Source organism: Cordyceps fumosorosea, assembly GCF_001636725.1.
Source record: "Cordyceps fumosorosea ARSEF 2679 chromosome Unknown scaffold_13, whole genome shotgun sequence".
NCBI classification, from domain to species: Eukaryota; Fungi; Ascomycota; class Sordariomycetes; order Hypocreales; family Cordycipitaceae; genus Cordyceps; species Cordyceps fumosorosea.
The window spans coordinates 361995-384941 of NW_017387313.1; the positions used below are offsets into that span (position 1 = coordinate 361995).

General features: G+C 55.6%; 8 protein-coding genes across 8 annotated transcripts; 5 read left to right on the forward strand and 3 right to left on the reverse strand.

The window, feature by feature from the left end:
* Nucleotides 1–150: 150 nt before the first annotated feature.
* ISF_05499 (Beta-lactamase/transpeptidase-like protein) lies at nt 151–1558 on the forward strand (the record flags this gene model as incomplete). The annotated part of the gene is made up of 4 exons (XM_018849104.1): nt 151–250; nt 341–581; nt 641–1343; nt 1418–1558. 4 exons carry the CDS (start codon nt 151–153, stop codon nt 1556–1558), a joined length of 1185 nt encoding a protein of 394 aa, XP_018703675.1.
* Nucleotides 1559–4102: 2544 nt separating this feature from the next.
* On the forward strand, nt 4103–5478 carry ISF_05500 (alkaline serine protease; the record flags this gene model as incomplete). Its single annotated transcript, XM_018849105.1, has 4 exons — nt 4103–4366; nt 4438–4629; nt 4697–5215; nt 5278–5478. The coding sequence occupies 4 exons, from the start codon at nt 4103–4105 to the stop codon at nt 5476–5478; spliced, it is 1176 nt and encodes a 391-aa protein (XP_018703676.1).
* A 3765-nt stretch (nt 5479–9243) lies between these two features.
* ISF_05501 (hypothetical protein) lies at nt 9244–9585 on the forward strand (the record flags this gene model as incomplete). Its single annotated transcript, XM_018849106.1, has 1 exon — nt 9244–9585. The coding sequence occupies one exon, from the start codon at nt 9244–9246 to the stop codon at nt 9583–9585; it is 342 nt and encodes a 113-aa protein (XP_018703677.1).
* Nucleotides 9586–9977: 392 nt separating this feature from the next.
* Nucleotides 9978–11884, reverse strand: ISF_05502 (DASH complex, subunit Ask1; the record flags this gene model as incomplete). Its single annotated transcript, XM_018849107.1, has 4 exons — nt 9978–10018; nt 10564–11560; nt 11624–11730; nt 11797–11884. The coding sequence occupies 4 exons, from the start codon at nt 11882–11884 to the stop codon at nt 9978–9980; spliced, it is 1233 nt and encodes a 410-aa protein (XP_018703678.1).
* Nucleotides 11885–13376: 1492 nt separating this feature from the next.
* Nucleotides 13377–15695, forward strand: ISF_05503 (hypothetical protein; the record flags this gene model as incomplete). The annotated part of the gene is made up of 5 exons (XM_018849108.1): nt 13377–13453; nt 13510–13696; nt 13774–14060; nt 14202–14404; nt 14833–15695. The coding sequence occupies 5 exons, from the start codon at nt 13377–13379 to the stop codon at nt 15693–15695; spliced, it is 1617 nt and encodes a 538-aa protein (XP_018703679.1).
* Nucleotides 15696–15796: 101 nt separating this feature from the next.
* On the reverse strand, nt 15797–19803 carry ISF_05504 (gamma-tubulin complex component GCP6; the record flags this gene model as incomplete). Its single annotated transcript, XM_018849109.1, has 3 exons — nt 15797–16444; nt 16945–19625; nt 19683–19803. 3 exons carry the CDS (start codon nt 19801–19803, stop codon nt 15797–15799), a joined length of 3450 nt encoding a protein of 1149 aa, XP_018703680.1.
* A 379-nt stretch (nt 19804–20182) lies between these two features.
* ISF_05505 (CT20 family protein) lies at nt 20183–20941 on the forward strand (the record flags this gene model as incomplete). Its single annotated transcript, XM_018849110.1, has 2 exons — nt 20183–20381; nt 20445–20941. The coding sequence occupies 2 exons, from the start codon at nt 20183–20185 to the stop codon at nt 20939–20941; spliced, it is 696 nt and encodes a 231-aa protein (XP_018703681.1).
* A 215-nt stretch (nt 20942–21156) lies between these two features.
* On the reverse strand, nt 21157–22860 carry ISF_05506 (Homeodomain-like protein; the record flags this gene model as incomplete). Its single annotated transcript, XM_018849111.1, has 1 exon — nt 21157–22860. One exon carries the CDS (start codon nt 22858–22860, stop codon nt 21157–21159), a length of 1704 nt encoding a protein of 567 aa, XP_018703682.1.
* Nucleotides 22861–22947: the final 87 nt, after the last annotated feature.

Genomic DNA, 22947 nt, shown 5'->3' on the forward strand with positions numbered 1-22947 from the left:
GGCGGAGCTGTGGGGTTAGCCGAGGTACTATTTTGACGCCCTTCCACTTCCCCAGACTCGGCAATGTGCCGGATCTGTTCCTTCTTTTTCAGCCGGATATCTTGCGAAAGTGAGATTCCTGTGCAAGATTCGGGGTTTTTGATCGCAGTCATGGACAAAATCGATCGGGTTCTTTACAAGTACGCTGCCGAGGGCGACGACACCAAGGACAAGGTCTATGGGGCCTCCTTTGTCGTCACCGACAGCGATGGTGAGTGACCGGCTCTTCAGCACTGCTTCATTCTGAGACAATTCAAGTCCTAATAGCCATCGCAAGGCGTCATTTACTCTGGTTCCTCAGGGCGGATCAGCTCGGAGACGTCGTCTCCCGCCTTCACGGACCAATCGTTCAGCTGGGTCGCCTCCCTCACCAAGCTCCTCACATCCACCGCGCTCCTCCAGCTCGTAGAAGACGGCAAGCTCACGCTCGACCAGGACTTGCGTCCCATCGTGCCCTACTTCGCCGAGGTGCAGATCCTGGTCGAGTTTGACGAGAAAGACAAGCCCGTCATGGAAGAGAACAAAAATCCCATCACACTACGGTAAGCAGCTCCCACCACCACACACCACACCATACCATCCGCTGATTCCGGACCAACAGCCAGCTCCTCACGCACACAGCCGGATTCAGCTACGAGTTCGCCGACCCGACGCTACTCAAGTGGTCGCGGCAGCAGGGTCGCCCCGTGTGGCGCCTGAGCTGGTCGCGCGAGGAGGTCTCGACGCCGCTGCGCTTCCCACCGGGCACCGCCTGGGGCTACGGCGTTAACACGGACTGGGCCGGGCTCGTCCTCGAGGCCGTCACCGGGCGCACCCTCAACGACTACATGGGCGAGCGCATCTTCCGCCCGCTCGGCATGGCCGACTCAGGCTTCCGCCGCGCCCAGCTCCCGCACACGGCGCGGCGCACCGTCCGCGCGGCGCTACGGAGCGCCAAGACGGGCGAGCTGAGCGACGCAGCGACGTGGGTGATGCCGACGGACCACGAGGTGGACAGCGGCGGCGGCGGGCTGTTCACGACAGCGCGCGACTACGCGGCGTTCCTGCGCGGCCTGCTCGCGGGGACGGTGCTCCGGGCGGAGACGTTCCGGGAGATGCTCCGGCCGCAGCTGGACGAGGCGACGGCGGGCTACCTCGGGGTGCTCGCGTTCCACCCGTCGGTGCACAACACATTCGCGCCCGAGTTCACGGGCGACCCGATCCCGCTCAACCACGGACTGGGCGGCCTCCTTAACTTGGTGGACGTCCCGGGCAAGCGTCGGGCGGGCAGCATGGCCTGGAGCGGGATGCACAACTGCCGCTGGGTGAGTTTTCCCGGCAGAGGAAACGCCGCAGAGGGACCCTGCTTTGATGGGAATGTTACTAATGTCGTGCGCAGTGGATCGATCCCAAAACGGGCATCGCGGCCGTGCTGGTTGTCAATATTCGTCCCAACGGGGATCCTGTGGTGGCGAGGCTGTACGACGAATTGGAGCTGGCGACGTACGAGGCGCTGTCTCGTCCCACAAGCAGGATTTAGGTCGAGAAAAAGACGCCATCTGAAAATTGACATGGTCCAGCAGAATCACAACTGTTTCGGCAGAAGCGCCCGTGGCTGATGAGCAAGCACCTCGTTCGTTGGTGATGGGTGTTGCGGACGAGTGTGGTGTATATCTCGACTGGGCATGGTCACGTTGGAGAAGAACTTGACGAGTAACCTGGAAAGGTTGAATCTCCGCATTAGCCGTCTCCTGCAGAGTGACCTACTTACTCTACGGCCGATGACAGTGGGACGCCCGGACACATGCATTTCATCGTAGTTGTCGGACGACGAGACAGAGGCTTCGCTAGAGAGATTTTCAGCATGTTTCAATCCAGACTCTCAAGAGGTCATCTTGCGTTTTTTTTATGAATCAACATACCAAGAAAGTGAGAAGCTATGCGGCCCTCGAGGTGTTCGTCAGTGTGTCCATGTCCCTCAGAGGCCGTGGTCTCGCTGCGTCACGTCACCATGCATCCAAGTCAAGACACTGCACCAATTGTGATGTGACAGCCACGAGGCTGTTTTCCATCTGAATACAAAGAACGGCCCCTCACGCGTGCGACTGTAAGACATGCGGTTAGCCGAATAGATAACAGGCTCGGGCCCTCTCTCCCCTCCCAGGCTGGTGAACTGACCGTTTGGAGAATGGGTAAAACATTGTGACACGCATTGTAGAATCGGCCACACATATCAACTGAGATAGTGACAGCCTGATCGGCAATACCCGGGACTCAGTTGACCAACTCCAACTTACTGCATATGCAGGCAAACTTGAAGATAGCCCCGGCTGGAGAATGGCAGGCAAAGAGGATCATGGTGGTCGGTCGTTTCGGGAAGGTCTGTTTCCATCAAGCACCTTGGCGCAATTCCTCTTTAATTTTTTTTTCGCAACCTCGCATGAATCGCATTCAGCAGCTGGTGATCTAGATTGTCATTGATCGGGGACAGAAAGAAGAGGAGGAGGGAGGGCGCATCAGCCCTGCCACACCTCGACGTCGCTGACACCGGCTGAACGACGCCTAGAAGAAAGCTGAAAAGGGGCCACAAGTATTGATTTCGAGTATTGGATCTCGGTATTTATTTATCAGAGCTGAGTTGTGTTTCTCTCTGCACCTTCTGAATTCAGCGACTGCTCACGTAATACATTTGCTTGGCTGCAAAAGGACGAGTTGCGCTGACCTGCCCCCCCGTCAGCAATGGGATGCAAGGTGATGCAGTCATGTTGCTGCGATGTGATGTTGGGTGCATCATGGAGAAGGGGGAGTTTTGTCGTTTTCATCTCAACATTTCTAGTCTCGTCCGTCCTCTCTCTGGCGATAATGACAAGGCTTGATAAAGAAACGCTGCGTAGAGGCCCAACCACATCAATCCCTTTCAAGACATGCAGTATCACCACCGTCCCCGGTGTCCGCAGCTCCGCGCTCCCTCCATCACCAGGTGCGCCACGCGCGCGCCGTCTGCACTCATCTCCATCACCAGCAGCGAGTCCACGCCTTCGCCCGCCGTAGGAGCCTGCAGGGGGCTGGCTGGGTTGGGGATGAATATGAATGGCAAGGGATGATGAATGGCAAGGGGTGATGAATGGCAAGGAATGTGCGCCTCGCGCATCGGACGCTTCCGACCCCTGCCTATGTCTATGGCAACAGCATGGCGCTCGCTCCTTCCTCCGTTGCCACACGGGTAGGGCCGAAGATGTTTTTCCAATATTTCCTTCCCGTGGGTTTGTTGAAGAAAGTCGCAAAGATCCCATCTACATCGGCAAGATTCTCAACAAGGCATCTGCAAGCCACCCCGAGAGAGAGCTGGATGCTAAGAGACGCAAGAGAATGAGCCAGCTATCTCGATGTGGTACCAATAATCGTCCGGGATCGACGGCTGTAAGCAGTGTGGCGTTCATTTCGATGCAACTGTTTATTATCCGACAGGACGGCAGCCCGACCACAGGCACACAGACAGACAGACGGACAGACAGACAGACAGACAGACAAGCACATCAATATTGGGAGGCATCCATCCATCCATCCATCCATCTTTCTTCCTTCTCGTCTCGATTCAGAGAATCAATCCACTCACCCCAACATCATTCATCCCGAGCTCTTCATCCCCGCCCCTGTAGGCTCTAGAAGCCATCCTGTAGCCCGTCCTCGCGATCCGCACATCCCTGCATGGCCCTTCCTTCAGACCTACCAGATTCATTCAACTCTGCTTAATGACGCATCTTGTTGCAGGAGCATCACTTTGGCAATTTATTGGTCAGCCTTCGCATCAAAGCCAGAAAGGGCACACTGCATTCAATGTCTTGCTCGAGCTTTTCACAAGGCGGTCTGATGATATGCTGACCACGATTGGGTGTTCGAGGCGAGATTGGGTGGACGGACATGGCTTGTCGGGTGAATGAACCCTCCGAGATGCACGATAAATAGCCGCCACCCTCCCATCAAGTTGGAAAGATACTCGACAAGCTTCTCCTGCATACAGCAAGCAGCCTCTTGAACCACTCCTACTCCAAGCCTCAACCACTCTGCCCCTCCTTCTGCCAAGATGCGTCTGTCCATCATCGCAGCAGCTCTTCCTTTGGCCTTGGCGGCCCCCGCTGCCGACATGGCCCCTCTCATGGTGCCGCGCGACGCGCAAACCATTGATGGCAAGTACATTGTCAAGTTCAAGGACAGCTCGACCATTGGCGGTATGGAAGCCGCCCAGGCGACTGTGGGCGAGGTCCAACACGTCTACCAGGACGTCTTCAACGGCTTCTCCGCGCAGATGACGGCCGATCAGGTGACTGAACTGCGCAAGGATCCGAATGTAAGTACTCCCTTAAGCCTGTAGGGTTGCTATGCATAATATACTGACCGGGTGGCGGCAACACGAAAAAGGTCGAGTTCATTGAGCATGACTCCGTCGTCAGCATCAACAACAACAACATCGTCGAGCAGAAGGGGGCGACATGGGGTTTGGCCCGCATCTCAACCCGCGCGCTTGGCGCCACTTCATACTTCTACGACCATACTGCTGGATCAGGCGCTTGCGTTGTCGTCGTTGACACTGGCATCGCTTGGAAACATCCCGTACGTGCTCGCCTCCCGCCAAATTGGGCGGCCAGGCTACAGCTACTGACTAGGTGAGGTTGAATAGGAATTCGAGGGCCGTGCTAGGCAGCTGAAGAGCGTTCTCGACGGCACTGTCGGCGCTGATGGCCACGGGCACGGCACACACTGCGCCGGAACCGTCGGCTCCAAGACCTGGGGCGTGGCCAAGAAGGCGACCCTCCTCGGCGTCAAGGTCCTCGACGATCGGGGCTTCGGCTCGGCCGGCACCGTCATCGCTGGCCTGAACTTTGTCCTCACAGACATCTCTGGCAAGATCAACTGCCCCAGAGGGATCGTCGTCAGCCTGTCCCTGGGCGGCGCCCGGTCGTCTTCCCTCAACGCGGCTGCCGCGGCACTGCATCGAAAGGGCATCGCCGTCGTGGTCGCCGCGGGCAACGCCAATGTAGATGCTTGCAACGTCTCGCCCGCTTCGGAGCCGAGTGCCTGCGCCGTCGGAGCCACTACTCGCGTCGATGCCCGCGCGTACTTCTCCAACTACGGCCCGTGTGTTGACGTTCATGCTCCGGGCGTTGAAATCACCTCGACTTGGCTCAACGGCGGAACAGTGCGTTTCTATCCACACTTTGTCGCTGAATTGGTCTAAAAGCTAACTGGTATACTTTTTAGAACACCATTTCTGGCACTTCCATGGCCGCGCCCCATGTCGCCGGCATCGCTGCCGGCTTAATGGCCAACGGCGTTGTCAACGGCCAAGGAGCCTGCGAATACATCAAGGGCCTTTCCACCAAGAATATCGTGACCAACCTTCCCGCCAACACCATCAACTCTCTGGCTTTTAGCGCCTCATTCCGTGCGTCGGGCAATTAATGGAGCCTTTCACTTGTCAGAAGACGAGTAAGGTTACTCGTTCGCCAGTCAGGTCAGGGCTGAGATGTCCGTCTGACCTGCCACAAGCATGGGCCGGCAAGTGTACATGCAGAACTTGGTGGTCATCCTGAGAAGAAGTGTCGCTTTGAGTCCTGATTTGGATATATTTTGTGTTTTTTTCTTCCCTTCTTCTTCTTCGGTAGTACAACATGATGGGATTTTCATTCAACTGTTCCGCAGTGCGTGAGCGCCAGCTTTCCAACTTGACCTTAAACACCCAACAAGGCACTGGCACATGACTCTAGCAGCAAAGCCTCGGCGCGTAGCAAAGCCACCGGCATATGTTAATTGCCCTTGTTGGTGGAATGAACCTTGTTCTGGTGCGCAAAGGAAGCGGTACCCTGCCTGAGGCCGACCTAGAATCCTCGTTGGAGCGATGACGGGCGAGCTGAAGCCTCACTCACCCTCCAGCTGGGACATGGTTGTGGCTTGGCTTGGCCTGGTCTCGGTCACAGATTGATAAGCCAATTCGCCGGCAGCAAAGGCCGGCTTTTGGTCACGTCACCGACAAGAGGGATGGCAGTTGTTAGGCTCACCGGTAACCGCACCCGGGGGGAGGGCGGTGGAGCCAAAACTGAGTCGCGGAGGGTTGCCTACGAAGTGTATCCGTAGAAAAGCACAGCCTTCCGGGTACACGGACAGATTAGAAATAAGAGAGATGGTATAATAATACCTTTCTGGTGTAGTTCAAATGGCTGGATGTTGTTGATCGACCGAGACCGGGGGGGGGGGGGGCGGCTTGAGGTGACAATTCGACGGGTACGTGGAGCTTGGTGATGTTTCAGAAAATTTGAATGGAAACGAGACATGCATATACATTGCAAGCGAGAACGGGATCAGCGCGGCGGGTAGGCTTGGGTTGTCTTGCTTGCTGCTGCTGCTGCTACTGCTGCTGCTGCTGCTGCTGCTACGGGCGAGGTAGCAAATGCTACGCGACGCCGAAAGAGGCAGGTTGTAAAATCGGGGCTAAGACAGAGGATCGCGGCAGGTCCCAAGTATAAGGCTCGATTTGATGTCGATGTGGCTAAAAAGGCTGTTTATTCTTGTTTGTTTGCCTTGTCTGCAAGTTGTTGTCTGTCGTTGATTGCGCCCATGGAAGCCGAGTAGGCGCAATTGCAACATCAACATGGCAGGCAGCAAAGCAACGCGGGACAAACTGCCAGCCAGACCGCCGCACTTCCATCACCACGTGCCCGTCGAAGCAGCAGGGCCAGGGCCAGGACCAGGGTTCGGCCAGTGGCCGGCCGGACACGGGCTGTCGGCCGGATGCCGCGGGCGACAACAAGGAAAACAAAGAAAAGACTGCCAATGAATCGCAGGAACAGGCAAAGGAAAAAAAAAAAAAAGAATAATCGCAAGTTATGATGAATGAATCCATAAAACTGGACTCGGGTACCAGCTCCGGAGCAACGCAACGCTATCAAGTTACTCACTGTACATCGTACGTCGGGAGTCATGAAGCCCAAGCCCACACCACAGTGGACACTGCAGCTGCAGTTTCACGAGTTGTGACCTGCAGCTTTGGAGTTTCACGAGTTGTGACCTGCAGGCAGCTTTCTTGGTGACGAAGAAATCACAGGTGATGTGAGAATTCCAGACGAGTTCTGGGACCGGGGGGGTGCTGAATAGCTAGTTGTGGCACGGACTGGTTGCTTGAGCTGACTGTTGTGGTTTTGTGAGTCAACGGCGAATCTGCCGGCGCCCTGCCACTAACCATATTTGAATCTCTACCCGAAGACACCAATCCAACAAATACCAGTTATTTTAACCAACTAACGTTAGTACACATAGGCAGCGACGTGATCAAGTTGCCGATGTGGACGGAGCCTGCCGGCCTGCCGGTCCCACCCCGTTTGCGGACTCCAGCAACTCACACTGTCCACCAAAAATGTGCTTCATCTCTTTTTTTATGCCCTTTCAGCCTGCTTGTACTTCTGACCCGACCATAGCCTCATGATCATATGTATCCTGTCAAATACGACAGACACACCTCCTTTGCATGCAAGGGTCCCTGTGAATTTTTTTTTTTTTTTTGAAAAAGTTCTCGCTGCGAGAGCCGTGACTGTACTTGCTTCACAACGTCTTCGCCGCTTGCCCACCCTGTGGTGACGACGCAGCCTCGTGGCTTGCGTTGCCTCGTTCTCGTCCAGCCCCAAGCCACCAACAAATGTCCTGGCCGCAGAGCAAATCATGCCATGCAATGCAATCATGCTTGTGCACTCGTCTGTGAAAAGGGTTTCGTGGAGAGGGCGCGGATGTTGGGTTTCGGCTGATCAGGCAGAAACGGCTGGACTTGCAAGGAAGTCAAAAGGCCGGAGGATTTCAAGGTGTTCGAGAGGCAGCAAAATCAAATGGACATTGGAGGAGGGGGAAAGTAGAACGCCTTTCTTTTACGCAGGCTTCACACAGCCCGCCGCCCTTCAGGAACAGGCAGGTAGGCAGCTCTCAGCCCTGTCAAGTCTTGGTCCAAGCCCAATTTATGGCCCGCGTCCCAGCTTCGTCATCACGAAAACGTCGCAGTATACCAGGTAGGGCTGGGCAATCAAGGGAGGAAAGACACGCGGTCGTATCCGTACGTCTCGTCGTCGTCGTCGTCGTTGTCGTCGCCATCTATTTTGGTATGCGCCACGCACGCAGCCTGTGAGAATATGTGCGTCCTGCAGCAACAATCACAACAATCAGGCTAGATGCAATGCTGCTTGCAGCCAACAAACGAGCAAGTCTCAAACCATGGCGCCTTCCGGGAGATTGTCCCGGCCTTGTTCTCTCGAGGCCACCAAAAGCCTGACGCACGCCTTGTCACACCCTGCGTGCGCGTCCTTCATGTAACCTTTTTTTTTTTCCCTTCCCCGGTTATTAATCTTCATTTTGGCCCGGTAAGGCCAGCCAGCCACGCGGACAAGCTTTGGGACCATCCTTTTTTGAACCCGCTTGTGGCTTGGCCGTGTCAACCAGTGAGCGGTTGCCTGTCTTCAGCCTTGCCCGTCGTGAGTCACCATGCCCACCCAGCACCAGGCCAGCACAGGTCAGCACAGTCACGCACGGTAACCGCTGGAGGAAAAAGTTTAAAAAAAAAAAACCAGCATTTATGAGCAACCAACCGTAACGGTATGCGTCATGGGATCTAGTCAACTAAAAGTTAGCAGCCCAAACTAGCGGTCCTCCCTCAATGGCCCATGGAGTTATGACGCTGTACCTCACCCACCTATCCACTGCATCATGGTACCTCGCCTAGGGTCCGGGTGCAGCTCCCGCAACGATGGGCTCGGGAATTTTATTCTACTTCAGCTTTCTCGTCTATCCAACTCTCCCTTGTCCATACATGGTGGATACGGATCACCGGTGACTCGGCAAGCGCAAGAAAAAAAAAAAAAAGAGAGTCCACATTTGACGAGTCCACTTACGACATCCCTAGTCCTGGCTGTCCGTCTGTCTCGGTCTCGGCTGCCGCAGCTACCTCCGGATGAAATCCAGTGTACAGTATGTATGTAACTGTGTATAGAAATCTTGAAACTTCACATCATCCATCTTCTATATAAGAACCTACTTCCTCCCACCCATCCCCATTCTTTCTCTTCTTCTCCTCATCACAACCAACAAGAGCATCTCCACAACAGCTTCCAGCTGCCAGCTACTACTTGCCCACCACCACTTACACACACAAGAACGCCTTCCACCACCACCAACCAACAACCAAACTTCATCATGTCTGCTGCTCAGTTCTCCAACGGCCTTGGAAGCGTCCGCATCGCCGACCGCCAGCACATAAACCCCATCCTCCAGGGCATCCTCTACAACACCGACCGCAAGGCCCAAGTCGCCGTCCTCAAGGAGGAGAGCCGCCGCTCCTCCGTCTCCTCCTCGGCCTCGTCCGTCTCCTCCTCCGCGCCCCTCTACTCCTCCTCCCGCAAGAGCTCCGTCGTCTCCCCCGACACCGTCGCCCACGCCGCCTACTCCAAGGACAAGAAGCGTTCCAAGTCGTCCCTCTTCGGCATGGCCAGCTTTGGCAAGAACCGCGGCGTCGCCGGCGTCTCCAACGTCTTGTAAAGCATGAGCACATGCATGCGTTGGAAAAGACCGCCCGCCGCCTTTTCTCTCTGATTCTTTCCATCGACGACCCGCTTACGACTTACACCATATAATGACTTGGCAGAAGCACGAGGCTCTTCAAGAGCTTCATGCTTCCTGGCCACCCTTCTTGGATACTCATGGCACTGGAGTTTTTGCTATTTCGCACTCGCATATAGAACCTGAACGGTCAATTTTCTTTCTTGTTGATTGCAGAATATTGCTGGGAAATTTTACTTCCCTTGGAATTGGCTACACAAATGATTCCCGTTCCGGTCTCGACAAGAGTCGACCATTCGAAGGTAGCAAATTGGATTTGGACTAAAAGATTACCTTTTAGCTTTGAAAATAATAAAATTATCAAACATCATTTACTCCTTGCATCCATCGTTAATCGTGACTTGATTGATAGCTGTGGTGAGGCAGTCGTTTCATAAACACAACACATCAGACTGTACTTGACACCAATCAATGCCGTCACACCATTTCTTGTTACATATTTATTCATCCTTGCCTCGCTAAAGCTTCTGCTTCTTAAAAACTATCGTCCAAGATATTCTCATTCATCTTCACCATCGTCGGACTGTACTCGGAAGACGCCGGATTCGCCCCTGCATCCGTCAAAATATCGTCCACTATTCGCTTGCTAGCCTCTCGAGCTGCACGCCACTCTTTGTTAGCACGTGTATGATTTCAAGTTTCCTTCTGCAGTCTTTAACCCATCCGATGCAGCATGGTCTCGATCTGACAGCTTCAAAATTCAAGGTTGTACGTAAAAAAAGCGGCACCTGGCAGGACCTTGCATCGAATCGCCACACCAAAGTGGATGGTGGCGTCGATATATGTTCACACCCCAGGGTCAAAAGAATTGAGCAAGAAAAATTCAAGAAATGGGAAAAGAAAATGACGAAAGTTGAGAGAACAGAATTTTCACAGAACCAAAGAAAAACAACGCACCTGGTGTTTGTAATAGCTTGGACGGCGGCAGCGCAAACTGTATCGTCTTGGGTGGGCTCATGCCGCCGTACAGGTCGTCATCGTCGTCCTCGTCGCTCTCCCAGTCAATCTCGTACTTTTGCTTGCCCTTGAGCGAGCCGTCCGCCAGCGCCTGCCTTGTCTTCCTGCTCATCGGCGTCTGCACGCTCACGCCCGGCGTCCTCGGCCCCCGCGACACCGACGACGACGCAGCCGCCGCCCCGCGCCCCGGCGTGAACCGTCGTCGCGACCCCTCGGCGGCGGCAGCTGCTGAGCCGGCGCGGCCCGCGGCGGTCAGCGACTTGTACGGCGACATGAACGCCTCGCTGCGCAGCTTGGGGATCGCCATCTCCGGCGACGATGCCGGCGAGTCCTGCCACGCCGCCGCCGCCTGACCTCGTACCGGCGTGCCCTTGGCGGTCGGCTTGTGCGGCGTAGCCTGTATCCTGTAGTTCTTGTCGAGCACGCGATGCAGCAGCGGGTCCTTGCCGCCCGTCGACGGGTCCATGTTGCGCCGGTCCAGCAGCGCCTTGGGCGTCAGCGTCACATCCGGCAGGCGGGCGGTCTGCTGCGCGAACAGGATCGACGAGTCCTCCTCCTCCTCCTCCTCCTCGTCATCCTCCTCATCGAGGACCGTCGCGCCGCCGCGGCCGCCTTCTTCGTCCTTCATCTCGCGGCGCATGGCTTCGTAGGGGGACTCGGTGGGCGTCCGGGCGACCCTGGACGCGGCAGGCCGTGGTGTGCTCCCCGCCAGCTCGGCGTCATCGAGCATCGATTCGTCGTCGTCGTCTTCAACATCTCGGCGGCTGTGATGTCGGCTGGGTGTCTCATCCTCGTCTCCGTGTGCGTGGCTCGATGCGTCTCCGTCGTCTCGCATTGCTGTGCTCTCGTCGTCCATGACTGTCGACTCGTCGTTGGCTAGCTCCTCGTATCCAGACAAGGAGACATTGGCCGATGCTTCGAAAAATTGTTTCCAAAACTTGAAGAGTTAGAAGAGACATATTTTTTTTCCTCGTCCACTGTCTGCTATTCGTAACCGTACCTTGGACGCTTCCCATATTGCTTTGGAGTTTTCACCATATTGCTCCACCACTGGCAGGATGCTTGTCGTAACTATTCGGTGTGCTTTGCTAAAGTTGTGATCGATCTCTGTGAGGTGTTAGAAACAGAGCGTCTTGGTTCGTCAAGCGCCTCGAAACCGGACAAAATATGTACCTTGAAGAGTCAGGGTGATGGACTGCTCCAGGCGCTCCAGCTCCTCAGTCTGGGAAAATGTTCGCGCTGCAACGCTCGGCCGAGCCATTGTCGCAAAAGAAAAAAAAAAAAGGATCGCTTATATGGTCAAGAATACAGAAAATGCAGGGCCCATTTACCGCCGTGAGCTCAAAATGCGCCGATGGGATGGATGTCTGGTTTACTCGTTAAAGGTGCGGAGACGCGTCGGGTCGCGTCTTTGCTGTTGAGCTGAGTCGACAAGTTTGGACTGGAGAGTGTCGATGAGTTTGGACTGGAGAGTGTCGTGCCCCGCCCCCACCTCTTGTCAGCCAACAGCCGCCGCCGCCACCAACAACAGAAAACTACGTACATAGCAGCCAGGGCCTTCTCCTTTTACTGACAACTTCGTTCAAGACTCAATCAAGCAAGTCGTACGTACATTTTCAACAGTTGCTGCTCTTGGTTGCGCGTGCTGGTGTCAACTCCGCTGCTTGTAGGCAGGACTGACTGACCGTCCTTCCAATCGGCAACTTGCTGGCCAAGCCACAGTTTACTAGCATACACCGTACAAGCCACCATTGTTCATGATTGGCATCAGCCCTTTCCATGATGGTCAACTACGGCATCAAGAAATTTTACGGGTACACTTTAGCCCGACCTAGTTCCTGCGCCGTCCTTGAATTTCCTTGTCAACCCAGCCAACATATACACTAAGACTAGGCCGGACACAACATGCGCTCAACTATCACCTCCTGTTGCTGATTCCCCGCGATGATTCCACTAGTAACGCCTCTTCTTGCCATGCCGTTACGTCCTCAGCAAAGTCGCATCTTAACATACCTTGGTAACCAGATATCGGCCACCAAGAATTGTCCAGTTTCCAGCAGCTCAACCATTTGAATTGATACAAAAATCAGGACTCCATCTACCACTCGTGTGACACTCCTCTTTGTGGAATCCATGATTTGAGTTGACGTTGACAAGTCAAATGTTGGCGGCTCTCTCCATCAGCCGCCACGTCAAGAGCCCCATAGGAACGTCAGCACCTCTTTACTCGAATCAAGCCATGGCTTGCCGGCCCTTTCCCAATCCGAACCTATCATTCTATAGCAAATTATACTTCGTTGTAACTTCCCTGTATTTCGCTAAACGAAACTGCTTCACCGCACGGATCCTCGGCCGGGACGTCGCCCCTGTGTCCCCAACGACCGTCGTCCGGCAGCGGTGCGGTTGCGACAACCTTGTCCTACAATAGAACAACATTCCCTTGACCACCATTGGCACATATCAATCGGTCCTAAATACTGTCTGCTTGCGAATAGGTGACACGAAAGATGGGCTACAGTCTTATGAGTTATCGTCTCCAAGGACGCCATCGTGGCACAGCCTGTTTGCCTAGTGGGCCAGAGCGAGCCGAGAAGGCCTTTGGATCGACAAGCTACAGTAGCTAGTTCACTCCTTGTATAACTAGAAACCTTGGACAGTTTGGAGATTTAAATAGATGATGTGTCGCCGTTTTTGAAAGCTGTAATGTGTGCCTGCAGCTCACTTCTTGACAACTCCTATCCACACCAACCAACATGTCGCGCCTCATTGACAGACTCCCCCAGCCGGAGAAGATCTTGGAGAAGAAACTCATCGTCTTGAGTAAAAGCCGGTAGATTGAGCCTCCTTCAGTTTTCGAAGCCATTGTTTAACTTGGCATATCCCTAGCACGGGCACCTTCTCCATGTACCAATGCTTCCAGATGCTCGGGTATAAGCCGTACCACATGTACGAGTGCGTGATGAGCGGATCCACTCACTTGAACTTGTTGAACGAAGCTCTGCGAAACAAGTACTTGGGCGAAGGTAAGCCTTACGACAGGGCCGACTTTGACAAGTGGCTGGCCAACTATGATGTATGTACACACAACTTGGGGAGGTGGCTACCTACCCTGGAGTCACGATGTACTGACCGCGGTTTGCCTACCCGCAGGCCATTGTCGAGATTCCTTCCTACTTTGTTGAAGAATTTATCGAATATTATCCCGATGCCAAGTTCATTCTCACCGAGCGCGACTTGGCTGCATGGGACAAGTCCCTGTCGCACTTGGTGAACACGGTCACCAAGGCCACCCACAGCTTCCCCCTGAACGTGGTTTACCAGATTGATAGCCACATTGCCAGCTTCACGGACGTGAACGATACATTTTGGCAGGTTATTTTCCATGGTCGAGGACCCAGAGCGGGCATGCCTCTGGCACAGGCCGACTACGTGAGAGAGTGAGTCCCCCAAGGTGGTCCCAGGTCCCAAGAGTTGGCATCCAAAAAACCAAAAGCGAAAGAGAAAAGAAGAATCGGCCGCTAACGTGAGGTCTAACCAATTAGTGGCGAGCTGATCCGAAAACTTGTACCCAAAGACAGGTTGCTGGACGTCAAGCTAGAAGACGGCTTTGGATGGGAGCAGATTTGCCCATTCCTAGGTGTTCCTATCCCCAAGGAAAAGTATCCTCGTGGCAACGCTCCGGCCGAGTTCGACAAGCTGCTTGGGGGTTTTATCGGTGACCGCATGGCGGCCACGGCATACAAAGTTATCGGCTCAGTGCTTGTCCCTGCGATGGCTATTGGTGCTTGGTATTACACCAAGCACAGATAGGGAAGCGAGGGGACTGTACTGTAACTCGACTCACTGAAGAATAATCCTTGGTTATTGTCAAGCCCATCAGCATAATTTTGTCATCATGATATTCATCAGCGAATTTATCAAATTTCATCATTCGAAGCGTTTAAACGGACGTCAAATTCGACCGTCTCAACTAAGCTTCTAGAACTTTCCTGGTTATGGATGTCAATGTCTGTCTGCAGGGCGCAAAAGGCGCGATTGATGGATGGATGACCCCCACAAACCTTGGACGCCAGGGTCAACGCTAGAAGGATGTGACCGTGCTATAAAAAGAAACTGAGGCCGACGTCTGCTACTCTCTTCAATCCATCTCGATACAAACGCTCCATCAACGGGCAAAAAAAAAAAAAGAAAAAGAAAAAAAAAAAAAAGAATCGGCGCGCACATATCTCGCCTTTCACCACAATGCCAAGCTGTACCGCCTAACGACGTCCGTCATCTCGACGCGCCCGTTTGCGGCCCTCGAGGAGGCCAATCGGCAGCTGTTCAAGGACGGCAGCGACGAGGACCACGTCGTCGTCACCGCCGAGACCATCTTCCACCCGCAAGGCGGCGGCCAGCCCTCGGACCAGGGCACCATGACCGCCGTGCCGTCCCCCGGCTCCTCCGGCTCCCAATCCACACCCGTCTCCTCCGCCGCGTCCTTTGCGGTCCGCGCCGTGCGCATCGACGCCGTCCACGACGGCCAGGTGCTGCACCTCGGCCGCTTCACCTCCCCCCCCGCCCTCTCCTCCTTCCAGCCCCCCACCGCCGCCGTCGAGCAGGCCATCGACGTCGACAGGCGCCTCTACCACTCGCGCCTGCACACCGCCGGCCACGTCCTCGGCGCCGCCGTCCGGCACCTCGTCGGCGACTCCGTCCCGGGCTTCGACGAGCTCAAGGCCTCGCACTTCCCCGACAGCGCCGGCTGCGAGTTCCGCGGCGCCATCGACGGCGCCTGGAAGCCCGCCATCCAGGCCCGCGTCGACGAGTACGTCGCCGCCGCCATGCCCGTCGAGGTTGACTTTTGGGACGCCGACGAGTTCCGCGCGGCGGGGCTGGGGCGGCTGATCCCGGACGAGAGCTTCCTGGCGCCGGGGGAGACCAAGTTTCGCGTGGTCAAGATTGTAGGCGCGGAGGTGTATCCGTGTGGCGGGACGCACGTGGACACGACGGACCTGTGTGGCGAGACGACGGTGCGCAAGATTGCGAGGAGTAAGGGTGTGAGTCGCGTGAGCTACACGGTGAAGCCTTGAGAGTGCTGATGTGTCTATGTGTTATTTTATGGAGTTGAGGTTGGAAAAGATAGGCATCCAAGTGTATATGCATACCTGGTCTTGGCCAGGATCCAACGACTTCATGCATCCCCATCCAATCCATCTCCCAACAACCCCAACACATGATCCCTCTTCCCGGCCTCCCACTCCTCCCACGTTATGCAAAACATCAGCACGTCCCTCCAAACATCCCCCTCCCGGGCCCCCGGCAGCGCCCCCCTTCCGTTTCCCACCTTTCCCCTCGCCTTGCCGTCCCTGAGCACCCTCTGGAACGGCACCGTCCCGACCATCCCGAACCCGACCCTCTGCGCGACCGCCACCGATGCCTCGTTCACGCTGCTCGCGCCCCAGCCCACCCTCGCCAGACCCAGCCCGTCCAGCGCGTGCCGCACCATCAGCGCCGCCGCCGCGACCGCCACCCCGCGCCGCTGATACCCCGGCGCCACCCGCACGTGCCCGATCTCGACGCACAGAGTCTCCGCGTCCGCGTGCTCGTACGAGAAGAGTCCCGCGAGCTCGCCGGAGGGGTCCTCGGTGGAGGGGGGCCGCGTCTTGTCGATGACGGCGTAGGGGAAGCTCCGCCGCGCGTTGCTGCCGGAGAAGAAGGTTGGGATGAAGAAGGTGTCGATTATGTGCGGAAGGGAGTGGTAGGGGCCGTTGTCGGTGTAGGTGTACATGTCGTCGTGGTCTTTGGTGATTTCATAGAAGCGCGCGGCATGCTTCTCAATCTGGGTCCGGCATTGTCAGTCTCGAATCTTGAAATGAAGAGGAGAAAAGTTGGGGAGGTGAGTGCGGACCGAGAATGGGACCAGCTTCACTTTGGCATTCTGCAAAATTGGTGCTGGGAAGCAGAATTGAGACGGTGCTGCTTCGGGTGGTTCGGACATCATGGCCAGCGGGAGTGGAGGGAGTATAGGTCTGTATTGAGTGGCACACGGGGTGATCAAAAAGCGTGAAACACGTTTGCCTAGAATGTGGTGACAATCTGCCAAGAGGAATAAAGCTTCTCGGTTGATGCTTAAGTGAGTCACTAGGATCGGCCTGAAAGGCGCGACTGTTAGGTTAGTTCAATAATGACTGGTCCACCCCCAACACAAATTCAAGATAAAGTATGAAAATCCAAGGGTATCATTCAATCATATATGCGTTACATCATGCGCTATTTCACATAAAAATTGTCCAGATCAAGCTTCGAAAGAAGCTGAGCAACAATACTCTCATCACCTACTCCCGCCGATGCGAATAGTCCATCGCCGCCATCCTTGCTCTTGGGCTCCGACTTTGCCTTTTCGGATATGCTGCGACAGACGGATATGAAAATTTGCACCTTTTGCTTGAACTCGCGATACAGCTCCGACGGCGGCTTCGTTTCCTCTGCTTGGCTTTGCGCCGCTGCCGCCGAGTCCCTGGCTTTGGCGGCCTTGGCATACTCCAAAATGCCATTGAAGATGTCCTCTAGTAGATTCAATATCGGCTGTTGTCTCTTGCGCAAGAACAGTCCGCTCATGATGGCGTATAATAGACTGCTGTGGAGCTGCTGCAGTTGAAGCGGACTCGGCGGTTGCTTCGTGACCGTGTCACTGCGAGAAAGCTCGAGGGCGGCCTGCATCTGCTGCAGGCGGCTTTCAAAAGCCTGCCAAGGGATGGAGACAGCGATGTCGAGAAAGTACCCAGCTACGCTCGAGACAAAAACGCGAGCCTCGCGGACAAAGCGATATTCTTCCTCCGACAGCTCATATCCGTACACTCGGCTGGCCCAAAGCGTTTGCCGGAATAGCTCATCAACGACGTACATCATTCGCAGGACGCGTAAGAGAAGCCGGAAGATGCGATCATATTGCAATAGAACAACCGGGGTAATAACGCTGCTCAAAGCTGGCGGTGTTGTGTACTGCAAACAGAGAAAGTCCAGTGCTTCCAGCGAGTTGGGGTCCATGCATTTCTCAATCTCTTCTTCCGAGAGATCCCTGACAGCGAAGCTAAAGTCTCCAGGAAGTTTGTCACCATCTCTGTCAAGCTTGTTGAGCGACTTGGGCCGTCTATCCAAGTAAGCATCAGATAAAATACCCATCAATGCCAGGCGCAATTCTGAACTAGCCGGCGGCCAGGTGTCGCGTCCACCAAGGCGGAGACCCATGACGCCGCCTTGCCTCGCAATACCTGCCTGTCTCTCCGCTGACTCAAGATTGGGGTTGAAAAGGGCTTGCGAGAGTCTGGTGCAAAAGAGTCCGCTTCCAAGCATGTGAAATTCCCTATACAGGCGAAGATGCCCAGCAAGATCGTGCTCGATAAAGAGAAGTCTCATGTGCTCTTGGTTTATGGAGCGTGCCTGCGCTGATACCAACGCCCCAAACGAAAGCAGCGGAAGCAAGGACCAATGGGGTGTAAGACCACTCCTCGAGCTGTCAGAGTAGCCTTGGTCAAGTTGGCGGCGGACAATGGTTGAAAGTGAGTCGCCCGCGGTTTCGTCCCTGAGCGGCTCTTGCAAACGCTGCATGGATGCTTGTATGCGATTCTCCATTTCTTGTTCATCAACACCGTAGAATATGAGCTCGTATTCTTGTGATTCCTGTGGAAACCCCTGGGCGATGAGGCCAATTTGAGGAGAGTTTCCCCGCCGATAATCGTTCACCGCTGTCAGCATCCGCTCCCTGAACGACTTGATGCCGCGTTCGAGGCTGGAAATGGTGTTCCAATCAAACAACCACTTGATCTCCGGGGGCTTCTGTGACACCGTGAATTGAGTACTGGCCAGCACATGTTCGGGATGATGGCTCCGGATAAAGCGTAGGTTCTTGCCGGTCTCGAATATTGATTGTGCTACATCGTTGGGTAGGAATGATGGTACACGGGAGCGATCGAGGCGAAAGTCAATATCCTCAACTTGCCGCCCGAAATCATCCACATAAATCTCTTTATCAACCTTGACGAACCATTTCCTGGCGCCAAGATCGGATTTGGAAATGGGAATATCCTGTTCGACCCTGGTCCCAACCCACTCCTGCAAGAACTCAATCCAGGGCATTGACACGCGCTGCAAGATTTCTCGCATCATGTCACGAATAAATAGACTTTCAGCATCTGCCAGAGACGCGTGATGGAAGACGGCAGAAAGAATGTCGTGGTCCCGCATGTTCGATCGCAGCTGCGCATTTAGTCTGACCAGCGGCTTTACAATCGCCGCCAGACAAGCTATTGATGCTTGCAGTTGAAGCAGCGACGGAGGCTGCGCCTTGTCGACCGTAACGTATTTGTGCACTACCTGCAGGATGCGGCTGATGGCACTGGCGAGGGCGATGCGGCATGGGCTAGCTCCGCCCGTGTATGAGGCTTGAATGAACGAGCGCAAGTCCAGCATGCGCATGCCACACGCCAAGCACTCTTCCTCAACGCCGGCCAAGACTTGGCGGGAGTATCCAGATATGCGGAACTTTGGCAGCGCGGGTCGGAATGTCTTCCCGGGACGATTTCGAATGAAGAGCAGAGACTGCTGGCCGAGAGCAAGAGTTAGCAACGCTGAGAAATATGCCTTGGTTTCCACAACGGGTACGTCAGAGTTGCGCAAGCGAAGAGGGTCCGTAGGCAGCGAGAGCAAAGCGTCGTATGTCGAAGCTCCTGCTTCGCTCAGGAACAACGGCTCGTGCGGTACTGTCGTGCCCGCTTCGAAGGCGTCCCAGGTTCGGTGGGTGGGTGGCGTGACAGCAGGTTCGTCAAGGTCCATCCACGTATCTGATTCCTCGGAGGTGGGATCAGGTATCGGCTCGCTAGCCGTGCTCATCTCATCGACTGAAGGCTCTGGCTCGGGAGAATTGGAGGCATCGAAGACTGGAGGTTTAAAGAGCCTATTCGGATCGGCGAAGATTGGCCCGACAGCCGCGAAGGAGCCGTCATCTTTATTCTGCGGAACATCTGAGAGGCCAAGACGTTAGTGTATGGTTGGAAAAGCTGTTACGCCAAGGGACGAACCATTTTTGTGTAAAGAGAAGAAGTCGGCCTTGGGGTCCGTTGCGAGGTCCTGCAGCCATTTTGACTTTTGCCAAAAGTCTGGGACTGCGAAGAGATTCGCCTCGGTCCCTTCGCCAGCCATGGCTTCCGCTTTCATACATTCAGCACCATGGATCTTAGTTGTAGGATTTGCGCTGTCTGGCGAGATGTATGGCTGTTAATTGGTGATGGGAAGCTCGAGATGTTCATGGGAAGACGCGCATGGAGCGCGTCTTCACCTGCCCCGCGCTAGGCTAGTCAGGGTTACAGGCTCTGACAGGCTCTTACAGCGCTGTGCAGCGGGATTGATCGACCAGGCCGAATTGGAGCTCCGATGCCCGTCTCTAATAACTACTTCTGTACCTGGAAAATTGCTTCCACATTCAACTCGTACAACAAGCGAACAAGTCTGCGCCAATTCGCCTCGGCAACCAACCACTGCACCTTCCCCCTCAGAACTCTTCTCAGTCATCGCGCTCAAAATGCCTCCTCGAAAGCGCGCGCGTGGCGGAGCGACCTCTGCCTCAACGCCGGCTCGCGACGACGATGCCATGGACGTTGACACACCCCAGCCCGCACCCGCCTCGCCCGTCAAGGAACAAATGCCCGGCTATAATTCCCTGTGGACAGACGACCAAGTATCATCCCTCTTCAAAGGCGTGATTCGATGGAAACCTGCCGGTACGCGCAACCCCTTCTCGTAAACTTTTGCATCGACGGATAAGCTAATCCAAACACCGTCAGGCATGCACAAGCACTTCCGCATGATCGCCATCTCCGAGCACCTTCGCAACCACGGCTTCGACCCGGACCTGCACCAGCACACGCGCATCCCCTACATCTGGCAGAAGCTGCGCGCCTACTACAACCTCGACCTCATCGACGACCGCGAGAACATTGACGACGAGGACGACGAGGGCGAGCGCTACATCGACTTTGTCCTGCCCCATGACGACTTCATTATGCCCATGATGCACCGCGCCATCGCCGACCCGAGCGAGGCGCCCACCTCCCCGGCACAGCTCGACGTCTCCCCACCGCCGCCGCACAGGCGCAGCCGAGGATACGGAGGATGGCACGGATGCGGCGCCGCCGTCGCCGGTGCAGAAGCAGACGAGGGGCACGCGTGGGGGCCGCAGGCGCGCGGCGAGCAAGGCGGAGAAGGCGGAGACGACCGAGGAGGACGAGCCGGAGGAAGAGGCCGACGACGACGACGCAGAGAGCGACGATGGTACGAGTGAGGAGGAGGCAAGCGGAACGCCCGTGGTGAGAAAGACGAGGGGGGTGGGACGGCCACGCGGAAGAGGCAGAGGCAGGAGAAGGGGCAAATAAGTCCTCATCTTAGGATCAGAACGTGGGGGAGGTTACGATGGAGTCATGTTCATGGCGTACTCGCTAGATGAGAGTATATATACCCAATTCCAATGCACAGTTTTATACAGATGTTATACATTTGCTACTCATCCCCATCGTCATCATCGTCACTCGCTGCATCGACCGTTGTCGGCAGTGTCTCCCACTCTGCCTGATACTCAAGATCGTCTGCCCACATCTTGTTCATCGGGTATAAGCTCTCGACGTCTATCTTGGACCGCCGCGCCTCCGCTGAGCGCGCCGGGTTCGGCAACCTTGGCCGCTGCGTGGGCGGCGCCTTTTGCAGTAGCGCCCACATGTCCGCCTCGGCCGCCTGGCTCGCGTACTCGTCCACGGCGTCGGCGTGGCGCTCCTGCCGCCGCTCCGTCTCGACGCGCAGCTTGAGGGCGCGCCGCGTGCTCTGCAGGTCGCGAATGCCCACGGCCGAGTACCAGAGAACCTCGTTGATCTCTCGGGTGACGGCGCGCTTCTCCTGGTCGTCGGGCTCGCCCTTGCCGTCCGAATCGCCGTCAACGCCGGACTCTTCTGCTGCGTCCGTGAACTGCAGCTCCTGTTTCACCCCCTCGGTGTTGGAGTCAATATTGATGGATCTATGAGAAGCCTCGTCTGCCAGTTCGGCCTCGACTTCGTCATAGCTCATCGGCTCTTCCTCCTCCGTCTCCCCTGCCAGCTCGTCTTGGTGTTGACCTTGGTCGTGAGCTGGTGGATTTTCGTATACGTCGAGTTGCATGCGGCGAGCGCTCTTCCGCCACCAGTCTCTTGCGTTATGTGAGAGGCCAAGCGACGCGATGGCTGCCTCCACGTCCTGTTTTTGCACAGTTTTTCTTACGTTGGGCTCGAATCTTGATTTTGCCCTGATCCGTGACATGCTGACGAATAACGTGGTCAGCACTAGACGCGCTGTGATGGACAGAGCGAGGGAGTGGAAGTCAGCCAACGTAGTGGCCCATATGGATGGTGGTCTCGAATCAATGTTGCGCCAGTTGCTTCCGGGAATCGAAGAGTTCATAAACAAGCGGTCTGATAGTTCCAACCACTGCGGCACGCGAAACAGCTTCGAAAAGGCCAGCTTAGCAGGCCCATCCTCCTTGTGCTTCCTCCCCAGCTCTGCGGCAACCTCGGGCGTGATGTCCCAGTAGCCTTGCCACTTCTCTTGCTCGCGTTGACTCTCTCGGCCCTCTTGTCTGAGAGACACTTCGTCCGCTGCTTCCTCCTGGGCATGACAGCACGGCGGCGTATGCTCGACGGCAGCGGGATACTCGGCAGGCGCCAGGTAGGACTGCCCGTCCGTTGAGCGGCGAGCGACGACGGCCTCGTGCAGTACGCGCAGGTAATGCTTGACTTCAATGGCGCTCTTGGTGCCGATGCGCTGCGCGACGCCTGGGAGGTCATGCTTGCCCAGGCGTGACAGTGCTTCGAAAAACTGCTTCTTCTCAACCGACGACCAGTACGTGAGCCCCAGCTGCGAGTCCGGCAGGTCGATCTCTTCTTCCAGGCAAACTCTATGCGCCGCATCGTCAATGTCTCTATTGAGAAGGTCGAGATAGGCGGCGTTCAAATGGCTTCGCTGTCGTTTGAAAGGCCGTGGCCGGTCATCATTCTCCGCGGACCGTTTGCGTGGTGACTGGCTGCTTGCAAAGCCCTCGCTCACTTCCTGCGCCTCGTAGTCATCCTCTCCTAGGAGAACGGACTGTCCCGAATCCCTGTCCGTGGCATGTTTCATTTCAGAATTACACTCGTCGCCATCGGGGACGCTTGTTTGATAATCTGAGTCGTCTGGATCCATGATATCACCCGCTGTCGTTGAAAGGCTGTAGGTGGCGAGTCCACTTTCTGTGCATCGTCAAAATGGTGAAAAATCTTGATGTGAATC